Here is a 16,954-nt window from a genome sequence, read left to right as displayed (position 1 = left end):
AAGCTTTTAGCACTGGCTGAAAATGGACTTCAAGAGCCAGAAATGTCTTATTACAAAACCTTCACTAAACTGTGCCAAAAGCTCTCTAGTCAGTAAATAAAGAATCGCCAGGGTAATATACCCCCAATTAGTTAGAGGCGGTGAGGAAGGTGGGAGATGCAAATGGCTGGGGGCTGCCTCTGCAGCGTGGAGCGTGATGCTGTGGGCAGACCCCTGCGCAGCGTGTGCTGTGTGCCCGGTTTACAGCCCTGCCGAGTCAGAGCCAGGCCCCGTGGGCCATCTGGTGGCATTTTGCTACTATCCTCATGGTGGTTGGGCTAATGAGCTGGGCTAATGAGGCTGAGACATGTCCCAGTTGAAAAGCTGTGCTGTAGGCTGGGAGGTCACTGGAAGTGACCTCAGGGAGGCTGCCTCTCCCTTTCTGCTGGTACTCATCCTCCTCATCAGACCCTTTTCAGGACTACCCTATTTTTGGCATCCCTGAGACTATTCATTCTTGTAGTTTCTTGAAACCATAGCCAGGGTTTCTGCAGTAGTAAAGTTCTGCTCCAGCCCCTGCAGTGCCCAGCGTGCTGTGCTCCTCTAGTACTATTCCTGAAACCTAGTATTTTCTATGAGTATGTGCAAACTGCTGGGATCTTTTCAGGCTGACGGTTTGGTCAGGTTTTCAAAGACGTGTCCTGCATGGAGTGATCACTTGTCTCACCAATCCATAGTCCTTGTTCAAAAACACGGGCGTGACAACATTTTTTTCAAGGGAAAAGTAGTTGAGACATTCAGCCCGCAGAAATCCTCTTTTTCCTCTGATCTCTAATTCTTGTACCTTAGTCAACTCTTTTGGCTGAGGTTTTCTGGAGAATGTTCCTGCTGAGATAGAAGTCTGCCTTGAAAAATTACAGCCTAAAAGGTTAACTTTGTAACTTCAGATACTATTGTTAACATAGGGATGATGGGGCAGCGGAGGCAGGGACAAGAGCTTGCTAGGGGCAGATTTTAACAGTCACTTTGGAAACCACTTGTGATTTTAAGAGGATATTCTGCTGGACTGGACATCTCGCGAGAATGTTCCCTCACACTCCTCTGGTTATTGGCCTGTGTTTTCAACTGAATTTAGCACTGGTCCTTGATAGTGAAAGTCCCTTTTTCACAGAAGGATGGTAGTGCAAACTGCCTCTTCTGGAGAAACACATGATAAAATGCCTCATCCCACCCTGGGAAGGATTGTGATGGCTATTCCTTCAGCCTTTGACCTCCCTGTTGAAACTGAGAAGTGAGACTATGATTTAGATGCACACAGAGATCACCATGTCACGTAAGTCAGGGGACTCCCTACAAAATGCAAGGAATGGTGTTCAGTGACCTGGCTGGAAACCACAGAAAAAAATGTTGCTCATTACTCTCCTTGCAGCGAAGCAGTGTTGCAGGAAGAGATATCGGGTAACATCTTTAATGGGGTACAAGAACTTTGAAGTGGGTCATATTTGTATTGTAAATGCTTGATAGTGATTCTTAGTAACAAAACCTCGATAATCAAAACTTCCCAAAGGCTGCAGTCCACGTTTGGATGATTACATAATCAATTTTATGGTTACATAAAAAATGTGTAGAAAAATAAGATCTCTTTGGTTTTATAATTAGAAGAAATAAAAACAGATTTCAGAACTCTGTCTTTTCGCACTCTTAATATTTATGTTAAAACAGGTATTTTTTAATACTTAATCACAAAATAAAACAATGCAGATTGTTGCTAATAGCCTAATAGTAATGACTCAAAGGATGTATGATACAGACACACATAAGAAGCAAAATCTCAGGATTTTAAGCTGATGTGGAGCTGAAATAGTCCCCCCTGCATATGAACGCCATTTTAGCAATGGATTTTTGCTTGAAATTCCCTTTGCTAGACAGCTAAAACTTCTGTTTCCACCGGTCTATGTACAGGGCTTGAGTATGCAACATGGAGAAATCAGGGCTGGGGAACCACTGAAACCTGAATGCCTTCTGAATGCCTTTTCCAGGCTACATGTTAACTCACATTTTGATGTTATCTGATAATAATGTGAAAAAAGTCGAATGGCCACAGGCCGTATGAAATGAAGTCACGGGCTGTGCATTCCCCAGCTGTGGTACAAAGGAAATGACTGATAAAAATATTATTTCTAGCTGACCTCCGGCTTACCTTTGTCTGCCAAAGAATTTCCGGCTAATTCCCCTGTAAAGCTTTCTTGCAGCTACAGCCTATTCCTAGAATCTTCTGTGTCAGAAATTATGGACCTCATCTGAGCCTGTTTATTGATGCACTGAAGATAAAGAATAAATGAAAGCTTTGTTCTAGATATGCAAATACTGCTCCTTAAATAGAGCAATTTACTTTCTTTTCTATGTAGGGATAGAAGAGCACTTGGCATTTGGATGGCTCATTATTAGAGAAACTACTTTGTCCCTGTACCACTGCACAGACATACCTGGGGACAGATTTGTGAGGGGCTACGGGGTAGTCACTCTTGCAGTAGCAACTATTTGGACACTGAGCAGCCTAATGCCATTCAGGAACCTGTGTCTGCTGCTTAGGCTCAGTATGAGGAGTCTGACCCCTGAGAAATAGATTCAGGAAGCTGGAAAGCTGAATGAAATCGTTTATCTATTAAGACATAGATAAATTATGAGGAGGGACAGGACTTAAACAGCATCCTTCAGTGAGATTAGGAACCCAATACTTGGCTGCAGGGCTTAAGTAGATTAGGAGTCATGTTCATGTTCAGCTTTGTCATTGTTTTACAATTAAAAAAAATAGTGGTAAAAACCACTCATGCTGTCCTTGGTTAGAACATAAAAGACTAAGGTTCAAAGCAGGACAAGAACACCCATGCCTTTTAATATACAGCATCACTGCTTTCACGTGTCAGCCTATTGCTTTGACCAACTAGACGAGGCCTAAAATCAATTCCCTCTTTGACCTGAGCTGAAGGGAAGATTGCTTCCACTTTTAGGTGGGTCCTCTGTTTTGCTGGGTATCTCCTGCCCCAAGAAGCTGTGCCACTGTGCAGAAGACCGTGAAGTTCATTGAAACAGAAAACAAGAGGAGCAAGTCTGGGTACTCTATCAGTAAGTCACTCAGCTGAGCTGGGACCAGCTGGGTTCTGGTAGTGCTTCCCCAAAAGGAAGAATGTTACTCCATTTCTGTGTTTTGCTTTGTTTCTATGTTATACTCCTTTACTGCCCAAAGTTAGCCACTCTCCTGGCAGAGAGGAGATGTGTTTTTACTCTTCTGAGATAATGAAGGAGCTAACTTTCCAACATTATGCAGGTTATGCACAAGAACTTCAAGGCTGAAACGCGTGAGTCATGCCCAGTGTTTGAAATAAGGTGGAAGTTGCTTACCTTCAGAACAGGATCCCCGGAGGCGTGGATCCCACAGCCCCTTCCTGTAGCTCCAAAGGTCTGAAAGGGAGTAGGATTTCAGGTGCTCCCCTCTTTTCTGAGCTTTCCACTAGATAGGTTCCACAAGCCCTCATGCCTGTTGACTTGCACAGTGGCAGTATGCAATCTAGTCATAAGCAGCATCTAAGCACGGATGTTTTGTGTGAATTTCATTGATTTTTTTGAATGCTTGATTTAGTTAACTGGTGGGAAAAACACCCTTAAATATAGCCCTTAAAAATGATTTAAATACAGGCTAATGGGAGCTGCAAATGCCTTGTGTCCCTCAGCCCTTTAATTTCCCTAAAATTAAGGGACACACACAAGACTGTTTCCTTAGTTTATTAGTACAAACAATGCATACACAAGACTGTATATTGTTTGAAGACTGCAATAGATTTCTAATTTAACAACTCTGTAACAAAATTTAACTAAATTTGACATTTATGAAAATATAAATCTCTGATTGGGTAGGTTTTCCCAACAATACAAAGTTTACATAAAAACATTCAATATGATCTATTAGTTGCAAACAGGTTAGGAAAAAATCATTCAAGTCACTTAATATACTATATTGGCTTGTACATTGAACATTCACACACTACATTAAGTTCTAGCTTAGCATTCATTTCTTGGAAATTTGTGGCATGGAGTTCTGATTTTAAAAATAAAATTGTTTTGTTTAAATAATTTCAAAAAATTTCTACTGGTGTGTCAACTTTAACATACGTAAGGAGGGAAAAAAATCTTCTTATCCTTTCAGATGGTGTCCAGTATTTTATTTTCCTTAGTCAAAATGTATTTTTTTTAAAGCATTTGTCATTATTTCACAATTTCTGCCTTGAAACTGGTAAAACTGTACAAAAGGCTCAGAACAGTTCGAAAGCAGAAAGTGAAGCTTGTATGTATGTGGAAGTAAGAAAAACCCATTACAAATTGGACCAGTAAAGAACCTTTGGACAGCCTTTACATTTAGTGGAGTATTTCAGCACATATACAAGCAGTCCCAGAGTGTTTGGTCATCTGATCTGTATTTATGATGGGAAAGAGCAGAAATGATAGTAAGGCAAATGTTATCAAGATTAATACATGGCATGTCTGAAAACTTTCTATTAAGATTACTTTGGGGACATAGGAGATACTTTAGACTTTCTTACAACAAAATGGATAGCAACCTTTTAACATAAAGAAATTAATGCGTGTAACTGTAACGCCCTTTCTCTTTGAAAAAGTTTTCATTACGACCTGTACTAATACACTGTGAAGACGAAAAAGTTCCCCAAACCAAAAATATAAACCCCAAGCCCTATATTCCTTTTATGACCTAGGTTTTTATCATTTTTGTCACAATACAGAAACCTGAAATCCCTGCATGCAATTAAAAAAAACCAAACAAACTTTCAGTCCATTCATTCAGGTGAACAAATACTTATCAGCTCACATGTTGACATGTTTGCAGCTGACTGGCACCTACTCCTTTCAACCCAAAGATTAATCCCAATTAAAAAAAAAAAAAGTAGGTATTTTTTAAATGATGATGGAATGTATCAAGTGTTTCAGGTTGGCAGGTGACATCTTGTCATTGCACCATCAAGCAGTAAAACACATTTTTGCAAGTGGGTATAAAGTTGGCTGTTAGCTATAGACCCATCTAGGTGACTTGATATAGAAAATAGTGGTCTGGCTTTTCTCACCAATCGTGTGGAGCTTTAGCTGTAGTTAAAACAGTTTGTCAATCCCAGATAAGATCACCTAACTTCTGTAATAGCATAACAATTCTGATAGTATTGCTAGAAATTTTTAATCAAGGCCCTGGTGAAATCCTGGACTGAACCTTGTATTCCAAAATTTAAAAAACCCTGCAGCCCATTTGCTTTATGTTTGCTTTTTTTTTGTTTACATAAATGTAAGAATATTTCTTGAGGAAAAAACAGCTGGTCTGCCCTCTGCTGTTTCTGTCTGTCTTCCAAGAAATGCACTGATTTTTACGTGAATTCAGAAGACAAATCTATGCACGTATACTATTATTCAGATAAGCTAGTCCAGACGGTTACTTAGTTGTCAGCAGCAAAACTGTGTCCTCTGCAATCTATGGCTGAGCACACTTTCTCATAGCAATAGTTGTGTTTTTTGGTTGGTGTTGCTTCACTCACCTCAGGCTCTGTAACTGTAATGGGGCTATCCCTTGCGAATACTTCTGTTGATTCCCTCCAAATGCAGTCTGCAGTCACTTTGAAGCTATAATTGTGACATTTTGGCCTAATCACCTGTGTTGTGTTGTTGAAAATCTGACGGCTGTTTGAAGTAGCAATTTTGATTTTCAGTGCAGCGTCAACTCGATCCACTACAGTGTAAGTACCTATACTTCCGTCATCAAATCCAATAATAATATTTAAATGTCTCTGTGAGAGTGCAAGAAAAGTGGGAGTTTTATAAAGAGAACAGGCACCGATGTTTTTGCCATCCGCTAGCCTCATTACTATTAAACTAGAGACTGCACCGTTGTCATCATCTTCTTCACTGCGAAAACAGATGTACACAAGATAGCGGCCATCCCGAGACAGCCTCTGCCGCCAGATGACACCTGGAGCGTGAACCACACGAAGTTTTCCACTGTATAAATCAAGCACGTTGATGTTTTCGTCACCACGGGTTATAATTCCTAGCTTCCCGTTTGGGGATATTTCAAAGTCTTCCAAATTTTTTAAGAAATTGGTAGGCAATTGTACGCGTCTGCAGATGACTTCCTCCGTCAGGCTCCAGATGTTCACAGTTTCAGTAGATGTTATAAATACTATAATATCTGGGCAGTCTGGTATCAGCTTAATATCCACAATGCTTGCGCCATCATCACAGCAAAACTTCTTGGTTATACTGCCTGTCCAGAGACTCACTGCCAACACTTTATTCTTCGCCATTCCGACTACGAATGTATTTGCAGTTGTTATAAATGCATTCTGTAAGGCAACTAAAATATTGCAAACCCTATGTCCTGTAGCCAATCGCCAAACTCGGGATGCATTTTGCTCACAGAGAGAGACTACAAATTGATCGTTATGAGTAATCATTAGCTCTGAGATTTTTTGTCCATTAATGCGAAAGATATTTTCGCCACTAACAGTGTGCCATACATACTGGCTGCATTTATCGTCTGATGTAACCATTATCTCTCCAGAAGAGGTCAGCACACAGTTTTCAACGATACCTTCGTGCTTGAACACGGCTTCAATAAATCCAGTGCTGAAGTTCCACTTATGGACAGAATCTGATCCATCCAATGTGTATATTAATTCCCCCCTGGCTGGCAACACCAGTCTTTGGATAGGCTTGCCAGATTTGTCAATATTGGACATAGCAGTTATGATGTCTATATCCCAAATAGAAAGGACACCACTGGTGGATAAGGATAGCAGCATGTTATGATGATTTGATTTAATTAGCCTGACTATAGTTCCTGAGATTTCCTGTAAGCTTGCCATACACTGTCCCGTATCTCTTCTCCAAACAAAAATGGCTGAGGTATTTTCCATTGAAGCAATTATACAGTTGCCATTTTTGGACAACACAGCAGATATAAAGCGCTCATTGTGTTTAGCTCTAAACTTTTCAGCCACCTTCCACACACGAGTGTCAAGAAGTTCAATGCTGAGAGCCTTACAAATTAAAATTGCACTTTGGTCTTCAGAAAGCTCTATGCTGACAACTTCACTGTCTTCTCTCCTGCAGTCAAAGTCATCCGTAAGCTGGGGATTCGCAATTTCCTCTGTATTCCACACAGAGAGGCTACCCTCATTGTCCACCATCACCATTTCTTGGGCTGTGTCCAGAATGAGAAGGAATTTCACAAATCCACTGGAAAATTCGGAGGTCACAGTGGCCAGCTTCTCTCCACTGCCCAAGTGAAAAATGGTGGCGGTGTTCAAATACTGTCCGCAGAACGCATAAACTCCATCTGGAGAACACTGCACACAGGTCACCTCGTACCAGCAGTGGAAGTGATAGAGAGGCCAACCGTAAAGCAGATCTATTACAGTGACGTCTTTGCTGGCCTCCAGCCAAGCAAGCGCATGGTTGACTGATAGCGTAAATCCATTTATAAAACTGGACCCCCCCCCAATTCCACAATGTTTCGACCCCTTAATTTCCACCTCAGATAGAAGACAGGAATTTACGTTATCGTATATCAAAAGAGTGTTTTTTGTTGTAGCCACTACAAGGTACTTTTCATCACTAGTAAGCTTCATGCCTAAGATAACAGATGGAGCTGTTGTGATCTGCCTTAGTAACTGGCGGGTCTCTACATCCCAAGTGCTGATGGAGCCATTTTCTAAAGCAGCAATAATTGTGCTGGGATTAAAAGTAGGCAAAATCTCAGTGACGTGCATGCAGCTGGATGACAGTGGCAGGCGCTCGGGGCTGTAAGTCACATCCATGGAGGAATGCAAAGGGACGATAGAGCAGTACTTGGGTCCGTCCTTGTCACATTCTAAGAGGAGATGTCTGAGTTTGGGCAATGAACTTACCACTGGGAGAAGCCTCTGCTGCAATTCAGCGGAGAGCGAACCTGGGTATTTTACTACTTTGAACTTTATACTGCGGAGGGTACTGGCCAGAAATTTCAGCTCCTTTTCTTGCGAGTAGGTATAAGCCAGTTCTATGTCAGAAAGAGCTTTATCAAACTGTCCTATTCTAATCATGGTGTACAGCCAGCTGAAGTTCATGATGACTCCATACAGAAGATCATCTGTTCTTCCACATCTTGTCAAGTGGTGAATAAGTTCTGTCATTTTTCTGTGATTGATAAAAAAGATATCAGGCTCTAATGGATTACACTGAAAGACCCATGGCTGATCAGGTGCCTGCCTGTCAAAAGCAGTCTGATCCATGCAATGCTTTTCATCCTCGTTCAGGCCTCTACTGTCATGGTCAGGACAACCATTCAGATATTGGTCATTGCTGTAAAAAGGCTTTCTTCGTCCACCTGACCAAACACCAAGGAAATACTCTGCCATGACTGTGTGCATTTCATGCAAATCTTCTTCATTGTGCAGGTACAATTTCTGGGCAATTAGTTGCAAGTGCCTATTTGCCCAAAGAAGAAGTGTTACATTTTTCACCTGTCGCTCTATCAAGTACCCCTGTAAGCCCTCCTTAAGCCTTGCAATGTATATATATGGAATTCTCAGCGGGTTACTTTCTCTGACGCTCTCACTCAGTTCATACATAACACTGTTGTCAAGGGCTAAAATATCTTCCAGTTCCATTTCACTTAGGCCAGATTTGGACATAGTGATGTAGCCAAGTGCTCTTGACAATAGTCTTGATCCACACTTGTTTTCCAGTGACCAAAACAACTGCTCTATGCTTTCGTGGACAGTGACACAGAGGGAGGACTCATCCACATCTTTGTGAGATCTCCAGTTCCTGACCTCTCTGAAGGTTAAGTTCACAAACATCGGCAGCGTGCACTTGGAGAATGCTTCATTGACGTAGATTTGTTGCCCTGATGTTACTTTTCTTTTAACCCGCAGCAGCTGATGTTTCAGTACTTGGCTACACATCTTTCTGTCCCTTGCAGTCAATTCAATGTAGTTGTCTTCTTCATGAATAAGGCACCTCAGTTTTTGGAGGATCCCGTGCTTGTTTGGCAGTGTTGACAAAATTATCCGTACTGAACGGGGAAGGTGAATGGGAAGCCACCAGAGCTTTCTGCCATCATCACTATCTGTTAGCTGTTCCAGGGCATCGAATATTATCACCAGCGGCCTGTGGAATGAAGACTCATTCAAGAGATTGATGAACAAGTCCCGAAGGTCATGAATCTTTTTTGGGTAACTTTGTACGAGACAATGATAGTTGACTGCTAATTGTTCACAAATACTTTGAAGTATATTCTTCAGGTCTGTACTTGTTTCAGTGGATCCCAAAAATCTTATAACTACCACAGGGTCAGAATCTGGTCCCATCTCTTCTTGCAGCCAGGAATAGGCCTAGAATATAGAGCATAATTTTGTTAATATGTAAATGAAGCACAGTAACGGAGTTTATAAATAGAGATTGCCTATACATAAATAAACACTTTAAAATGTTACTGGTTGAAAGACAATGCTCTCACTGGCAGAGTTAAAGGCTGTTTTGATTTATGTGCACTGGGTGAAACTTATGGGTGCAGTGGATTAAATTTATATGATATGTTATCTTTGTTTAGCACAGGTAATATCCAAAACACTGAAACCCTTACATTTAAGGAGACATGAGTAGAATGTAGCCCATAAATCCCAGGGTACCCTTTGCAAAATCTGTGTCCCACTTCTGAAAGTCAGCAGAGAGATTCTTTTATTAACCACCTTCCTTAGATGCTAAGCAACGTCATCCCTGGCCAGGCAGACCAGCTTGCCACCTAAGCTTGTTTAACGTTGATTCCCATCTGAGTGGATGCCCTGATGGTTTTGGAGGACAGGGATGAGAGTACAGGATTGCTACCCTTTACTAGCAGGTTACCTTAGTTCCTGGACCACAGAAGTACGCTCTGTTTTAGTGTGCCTCTGACTCTTTCACACTGCCACAAGGGGTAAAAAGTATCTCTTGCTGGTTTTTTTGGTTAGCATACTCTAAGCAAGCGAGGAATGTGACTTTAAATGCTCTCAGTGTGTGCAGGGTAGGACACTCGGTTCTCTTACTTGCTAAGTCTTTTCACCTCACTTTATTACACAATACTTTAAAAGAAAAGCATAACGAGAGTCTCTAGGTTAACTTATGTACTCAGGTCTGAAATGAGATCTTGAATTGCAAATCCCAGTTTCATGTAGGCAACTAATGTGAATCTATAGGACGTCACATTTGGGAAAGATACGGGATTTTAAATGTTATTGTTGCCTTACAAGTATCTAAAGGGTGGGTTGAAGGAGGATGGTGCCAGACTCTTTTCAATGGTTCCCAGTGACAGGACGAGGGGCAATGGGCACAAGCTGGAACATAGGAAGTTCCGTTCAAATACAGGGAAAGACTTCTTTACGATGAGGGTGACAGAGCACTGGAACAGGCTGCCCAGGGAGGCTGTGGAGTCCCCTTCTCTGGAGATTTTCAAGACTCACCTGGATGCAGCCCTGAGTAATGTGCTTTAGGCAATCCTGCTCTAGCAGGGGAGTTGGACTAGATGATCTCTAGAGGTCCCTTCCAACTCTGAAGATTCTGTGATTCTGTGTGATTCTCCATTTCCTTCTGGCTGATACGGCTGTTTCCCAGCCCACTGTGCTAAATTCTCTGAGCACCCTGCAGGGAACTCAAAGTTATGACTCCCAGCTGGAGAACTAGGCTCAGAGATGCCAGTTTGGTCTTTTTCTGCATCTGGTCCTGCCTTCCAAGTGTTTCACTCATCTTCCTCTTGTACTCAGCTCAATGATTTAAACAGCGTATGTCAGATAAAAAAGTACGGGCATTTTTGCAGGTTATTACAGATAGATTTGTAGCAAGTGTAGCAGCCTAATTCTGGAGTAATTTCTGATAAGAACATAAGATGGCATGACTTGGAAAGACACGTTATATTTGTGAGTAAGACTAAAACCAGCATATGACGTTTAGATGGTTCTAGATTCATAGGAGCTCAGTGGAACAAGAGGGAAAGAGACCCTTCTAAAATACATGTTGTTAATTCAAAAATATATTGATTCCTATTAGGTTTTTAAGATGTCTGTTAAAGTACTTCAGTTTTGGCTAAGCACATGACAGAGACATGTTATTACTGCAAGGTAAGTCTTTTTATGAATATGTGTACAGTAATATGTAGAATATACTTTTTATTATCTTTATTTTATATATTGAGGGCTGGTATCAGATCTGTTGACAAAAGGAAGAAAGAGAACTATGAGGCCCTTACACACTAATGCTCCTAACATCACCGTATTATGTAAAGTATTTATTTACCTTCTTTGCCACTTCGGCTAATAAAAGAGTCTTCCCTGTGCATGGTCCTCCGTATATGATAAGAGGGTTAATGTGTCCTATTTTACTAGGTAGAATGTATTTGTGAATTATGTTTAATGCCTCACATCTATATTCATAAAAAGTGGAGTATGTTTTACATAGGGATGAGTGTTGAAGAACTTCATCGTACAGCAAGTCTGTCTCGGTGTCAAAATTCTGCTGGACTGTTGCTTGGATTATATCAATCATGTCTTCATAGAACTGTTTACCAAGCCCTTCGATGTAATGGTTCTCCACTTCTTGGGAGTAGCCCAGTTTCATGTCACAGTGAGTGACGGATGTGTACACTCTCAGATTGGATGATGCGACGATGGTAGGAATGAATTCATCCCTGAGCTTGATCAGTTTCTCAAGGGCTTCGGGATCTCGTAGAAACTTCCCAGCTGTATGTACTACATCCATGTATTTTCCCATCTCTGGAATTTTAACAAAACGCTCAATGTTGGCAATTTTCCGAATGTAGCAAACACACTTCTTTAGGAAAGCTGGTGTTTGTTTACCCAAGGCAAAATCAAGTTCATCTTCAATAGCTGAGGATGAAAAGAGAACACAGAGTTTCTGTTATCTTTTCTTTATAAACAGTTCAAGAACATCCCCCACCCCCAACAGGCAGACTCTTAAATGATTGCATCTGTTTTCTGTGAAAAACAGAAAAAGCATAGAAAAATCGCTGGGTGCTTTCGTATGGGTTTTCGTTTCAAGCAAGCACAATGAACATTATTTTTTCTCTTCAATTATACGTGAAATGCCGAGAGAAATAAGTTTTCATTTTTGTGGAAAGTGGGTAGAAAAGATAATAAATGAATATATAGAAATAGTTAGACTGAACTTTACCAGAGGAAAGGTATCTTTTTGCTTGGCTGTGTTTCATTTTCCCTTTCTCATACAGCAATTTCACAGCAGTCTTAAAAATCTTCTTAATCTCTTCTGATATATCTTGCCATTTGTTCTCATTCATAGAGTTTGAAGAAGATTCCATCTTTTAAAAATATCCATAGTTAGACAGTAGCTGTAATACACACATCTACAACTTCAGAAAGTAAAAGTCTAATATTCAAGTTCATAAATAACATGGTAACAGAGAAACACATACACTAAAAATAAATAAATAAGAGTTAAACTTTTTATACTGTCATAATGTATTCAATTTTAGAATTATATAAAAGTTATCTACTTTGAGTATTTTCTGAATTCCTTTTGTAGGCAGCTTAATGCAATATTTTTCAAGGATAAGACCAATAACACCTTTAAAGAAAGAGGGTTTTGAGAACCAAGCCTGAAATAATGATAATAAAGCAGCAGTAATACTGCTGAAATTATCGCTCCTTTAATGAGAAGTAATAATAATAATAATAATAATTATTATTATTATTATTTAAAGTTGGATCTCAAAACTGAAAATGAGGTTCCTGGTACCTGTAATTAAGCACCTCATATTAGCTACCATATTTGAAAAATACAAGATTATATCTGACGTTACTTTCATTCATTCATTGCTATAGTAACGGTAATCTTACTGTCATCAGAGAGGGACTCTAATATAAATTCACTAATCCTTTCAGATGGTGTCTCACAGATGCCACGATGGAGGTTTCTCTGAGGTAGCCAGTAGTTGCTGCTGCATTACTTACTGCAGGTGAAGGGTTTAAGGGGTCTCCAGTTTTCCTGGAGGGTGTAACAGGCAAAAGAACGGCCTCCAGGACGAGCTCCCTAGCAACTCTTTCTTGACACATTCAGAGCTGTGTATCTTTTATTACTTTCTCTAAGTTTATGAGATGTAACTCTATGTTAGCTTTAAGTTATGAACATCTTTTTACTTACTCCTGTGTATCAGTAGCTTGAGGAAAGGTAGAAAGCTTTAATAACAAAAAAACCAAGCTTTATTCAAAGGGATACTCTGGGCATTAGCAAAACAATGCAGTTACAAATCTTGCTTTCTCCTTTGTGATCAATACTACAGAATTAGGCACACTATACTGTCTTCAGGTCATTAAAACTCTTTCTGTGTCTATGCTTTTCACGTTTTCAATGTTTTTTCATGCAACAGAGAAAACATTCTGCTACACGGTAAGTGAATGCAGCATAATGGTTTAACTTAATTTTCTTGTATAATACCATATGCACTCAAAACGAAGGGAATACGCTGTTAAGGACTTAATTTTTCGTACACTGAAATGTGTCCTTGGGTATATAGGATGTATAGAAGGGTAGAACTGAGCCCTAGGTAACATGCAGTTTTTATTGACATCAATTAAAAACAAATGCCTGTTTTGAAAATTATAATTAAAAGTGTTCAAAAATCTTCAGTTACAATACAGTTCATAAGTTCAAAGTATGAGATCTGACTCAGGACAGCACAGCGCTTGTTTGACTTAAAAACCTTTCTTGTATGGGGATAGAAAGGAAAATGTGTATTTTCTCTGCAAGTCCTGTTCACTGCAATCTAGCAAAAGCACAATACCAGGGCAGGAAAGCCTGGGCTCTCCCTATTCCAGCATCAGGGAAGGGAAGAGAAATCTGTATCACTGTCCCACTAGCCTCAACAGGTCATGGATGGCTACAATCCACTTGCTCTAGCTGTTATTAGAGAGTGCATCAACACAGGAGTCATGACCCATCGTGTCCCTTGGCGTTTCACAGCTGCTCCCTTCACCACCTATGGGAAAGGAGCATCACAGCACCGGTTGCTCAGGTGTGGACAGGGCTGTAGAAGTTAATTCAGAGACAGCAGCAAGTTTCTGGCCTGGGGGACTGCCCGCCACTGTAACTGCTAGAGAAGAATTTGGTAAGGAGGTGACTATGACTTACCGTATTCTGGTAGTTCTTCAGCATTTCAGATTTTGGTCTGAGGTAATACGCTGGTGGCACCGCATTCTCATCCCTGCAGTACCACTCTTCTAAAATCCTTGTCTCTAGCTTGGCCTCCACAGCAGCATCCAGGATCATTTCAAATTCTGCTGACTCAACTTCCCCTGGTATTCGGATGTTCCCATACTTCTCTCCTAATAGGCCCTGTGTATTTGCAGGAAAGTAGGGATTAACTTTTGCTTTTTGGTTAGGCAAAACCCCTCCTCAGGATATGAATTTCATAAAAATCAGTGTGGTAAAAGTTTAAGGACTTTGAAATTACTAGGAAGGGAAACAGATACGGTGTAAGATGAATTATGGTTGAGGGCTGAGCTGCATCCTACTATGATGGCTTGGTAAAATTTCAAGTAGGTGCATAGTCTTTCTTTATTAACTGGTAATAAAAATAAAAAGGCATTCAAAAGAAGAAATTTAAAAATGCCCAACATACTTTCTTAGCACAGTATTGACTCGAATATTATTGATTCCCATCAGCCACAGGTTGGCATTAATCTCACATAAAAAAGTGAATGTGGAAATCCTTTCCTCTGGACTCAGGCTAAGAATGCGTCTCTGGATTCTTTAGCTCTTGGCTTTATTCTTAGTTTCCACAGTAATGGAAGAGATGATTTTATTTGCTTGTTGATGAAAACTCACATGATATTATGTACAGCTTATATTGATGTTATTAAAAATGTGGCTTATACCAGCAATACCAAGGATCAATGTTGCAGAACCACAAGCTGCTTTGATGTCTCATATTCCCTTGTTGCAAAAATGTTCGATGTCTTTGCCTTGGTATCTGTCTGCTGAATGAACCGCGGGGCAAGGGAAGACAGTTTTGATCAAATACCGAATAGAAATAGAAATTTTAGTCCTTAAATGCACATATTTGGTATACAGGCAAAGATTTGTGGAAATCAGTTCTTAAACTGTGGCACAGGATATTTTTCACCTTCAAAACTGAGGATTAAAATATTGGTTGTGATACTCTGAATAATTTTTTTAAATTTATTTCCATAGGTTGCTGTCCATAAATATTTTATAAAAAAAGTATTGGGGAAAACGTTATAGAAGATAGAGTTGCAGGACACTCTTGCATTCTTTTGACCAAATTTTTCAAATTTGCGATCGTCAGCTTAGTTCTGCATTCAAATCTTGGTCCATAGAAGCCAGTGAGAACTCTCACTTCCTTTAAAGTAAGAGTTTTTATATCTTTCCTCATTTAAATGTATTCAGTGAAGATTTTGAGTTAATGAGAAGGAGTACTTAATGTGGAGAGGAACCAACAGTATCAGCATCTTGATTTGAATCAGAAAGATCTCTTAGTAAAGTAATGCTAATGCAAATACAGTTACCCTAAAAATGTAAATGACCTTGTTTGTAAATAATAAAAATCTAAATATTCATTATTTTTAAAGCACTTATCATAATGAGAAGCTGTTTTAAACTTTTCCAGCTGTAACTAAACCCTGAAAATCAATAACTGATGATGATGAACCCTGCTTCACTGATTATAAAAACGTGAAGCTGCAGACCCCTTTTCTGAATCCACTTGTGTTGGCAGAAGGTGCTCAAGCGGCTCATCATGCTAGATGCTGTAGCCCCAGAGCAGAGGTGGCAGAGCAGTGCATGTGAACGCTCCCTATCCTCTTTGAGGCAAAACCACCTCGGTTAGCTCAGACCGCAGTTCACGTTGCATAAATGAACCTGGCTGATTTTTGCCTGAAGAAGATGAGGAAGAGCTCACATAAACTACACTGCTGGCTCCGATGGCGAGCGGTTGGCATCCTCCAACAGAGTAGTGACAAAGAGCTGATGGACATGAACAAGTCAATGTCTGTCCACTGCTCAGGAGAAATGAAGGAATGTAGGACCTCTGATAGTTCATATAGTCCGGGTTTTGGTCTCTGACAAGTCCCAGCACCCAAATCCAACAAGAAGCTGCTCTGATAGAGAGGCATTAGGGAAAAGATGGGTTTGCCTGGCTGCCCATTCATATCCTACAATATCTTCATTGAGGGTGCACATCAAGGAATCACGAGAAAGGAACAAACGTGTTCAGTAACTAGAATTAAATAATAATCAATTTAATGAAATGATCCACTGTTTTTATAATATGAATTTATTTTTTCTATGTGGTCATTCTAACTACTATGTCCCCTCATAGATAGAGCTACGTTTCTTCACATAATGAGATGACCAGGAAAAATTTTTGAGTTTTTACTGCTCTGAGCTATTCATAGAGCCCTATAATTTTGTCATTCTGAAGGTGCAGAGGTTAAACAAAATGTAATCTTTTTTTTCCTTCTTTATTCAAGTGAGGTTAATAACTCATATCATGCTGAATTGCAAGCCTTTGCACATTCAGATTGATGTAGAAATCTCATAAATTTCTCTCAGAGGAACTTTGCTATGCAAATTTTGCAATTACCTTCTATAGCAATTATTACTTGAAATTCATTAGGCTACACTTTTTCTGAATTTAAGTCCAGTGGATTCAATAGAAGCCCAAGCAAAGATCAATAGCTGGGCCCTTCATTAACAATACTAAAATGTCAACATTAAAATGTCTGGTTTTAATGTACTGCATTTTATCAACTAAATTTGTTTTGGGATTATTCTGTGTACTTTTCTGCTTCTCTGGTACAGTTTGTGCTGTTCTCTCTTCACTGTACTATAGGTAAATTACAAAAAGCAGTAC

General features: G+C 39.9%; 1 protein-coding gene across 2 annotated transcripts in view; it reads right to left on the bottom strand.

Annotated features, from left to right (window-relative positions):
- Positions 1-3,747: 3,747 nt before the first annotated feature.
- Positions 3,748-16,954, bottom strand: part of NWD2 (NACHT and WD repeat domain containing 2) — a 58,952-nt gene continuing 45,745 nt past the window's right edge. For both annotated transcript variants that reach the window (XM_074587780.1, XM_074587781.1), the window contains 4 exons: positions 14,212-14,415; positions 12,238-12,382; positions 11,344-11,933; positions 3,748-9,410 (listed from right to left, as the gene is read on the bottom strand). In XM_074587780.1, coding sequence (XP_074443881.1) covers positions 5,475-9,410; positions 11,344-11,933; positions 12,238-12,382; positions 14,212-14,415 — 4,875 coding nt within the window. In that variant the 3' untranslated portion in view covers positions 3,748-5,474. The remainder of the gene's footprint in view (positions 9,411-11,343; positions 11,934-12,237; positions 12,383-14,211; positions 14,416-16,954) is intronic.

Source organism: Larus michahellis, chromosome 5, assembly GCF_964199755.1.
Source record: "Larus michahellis chromosome 5, bLarMic1.1, whole genome shotgun sequence".
Classification (NCBI taxonomy): Eukaryota; Metazoa; Chordata; class Aves; order Charadriiformes; family Laridae; genus Larus; species Larus michahellis.
Note: the sequence above shows the minus strand (reverse complement) of the source record. Positions and strands in the feature narration are given on the sequence as shown.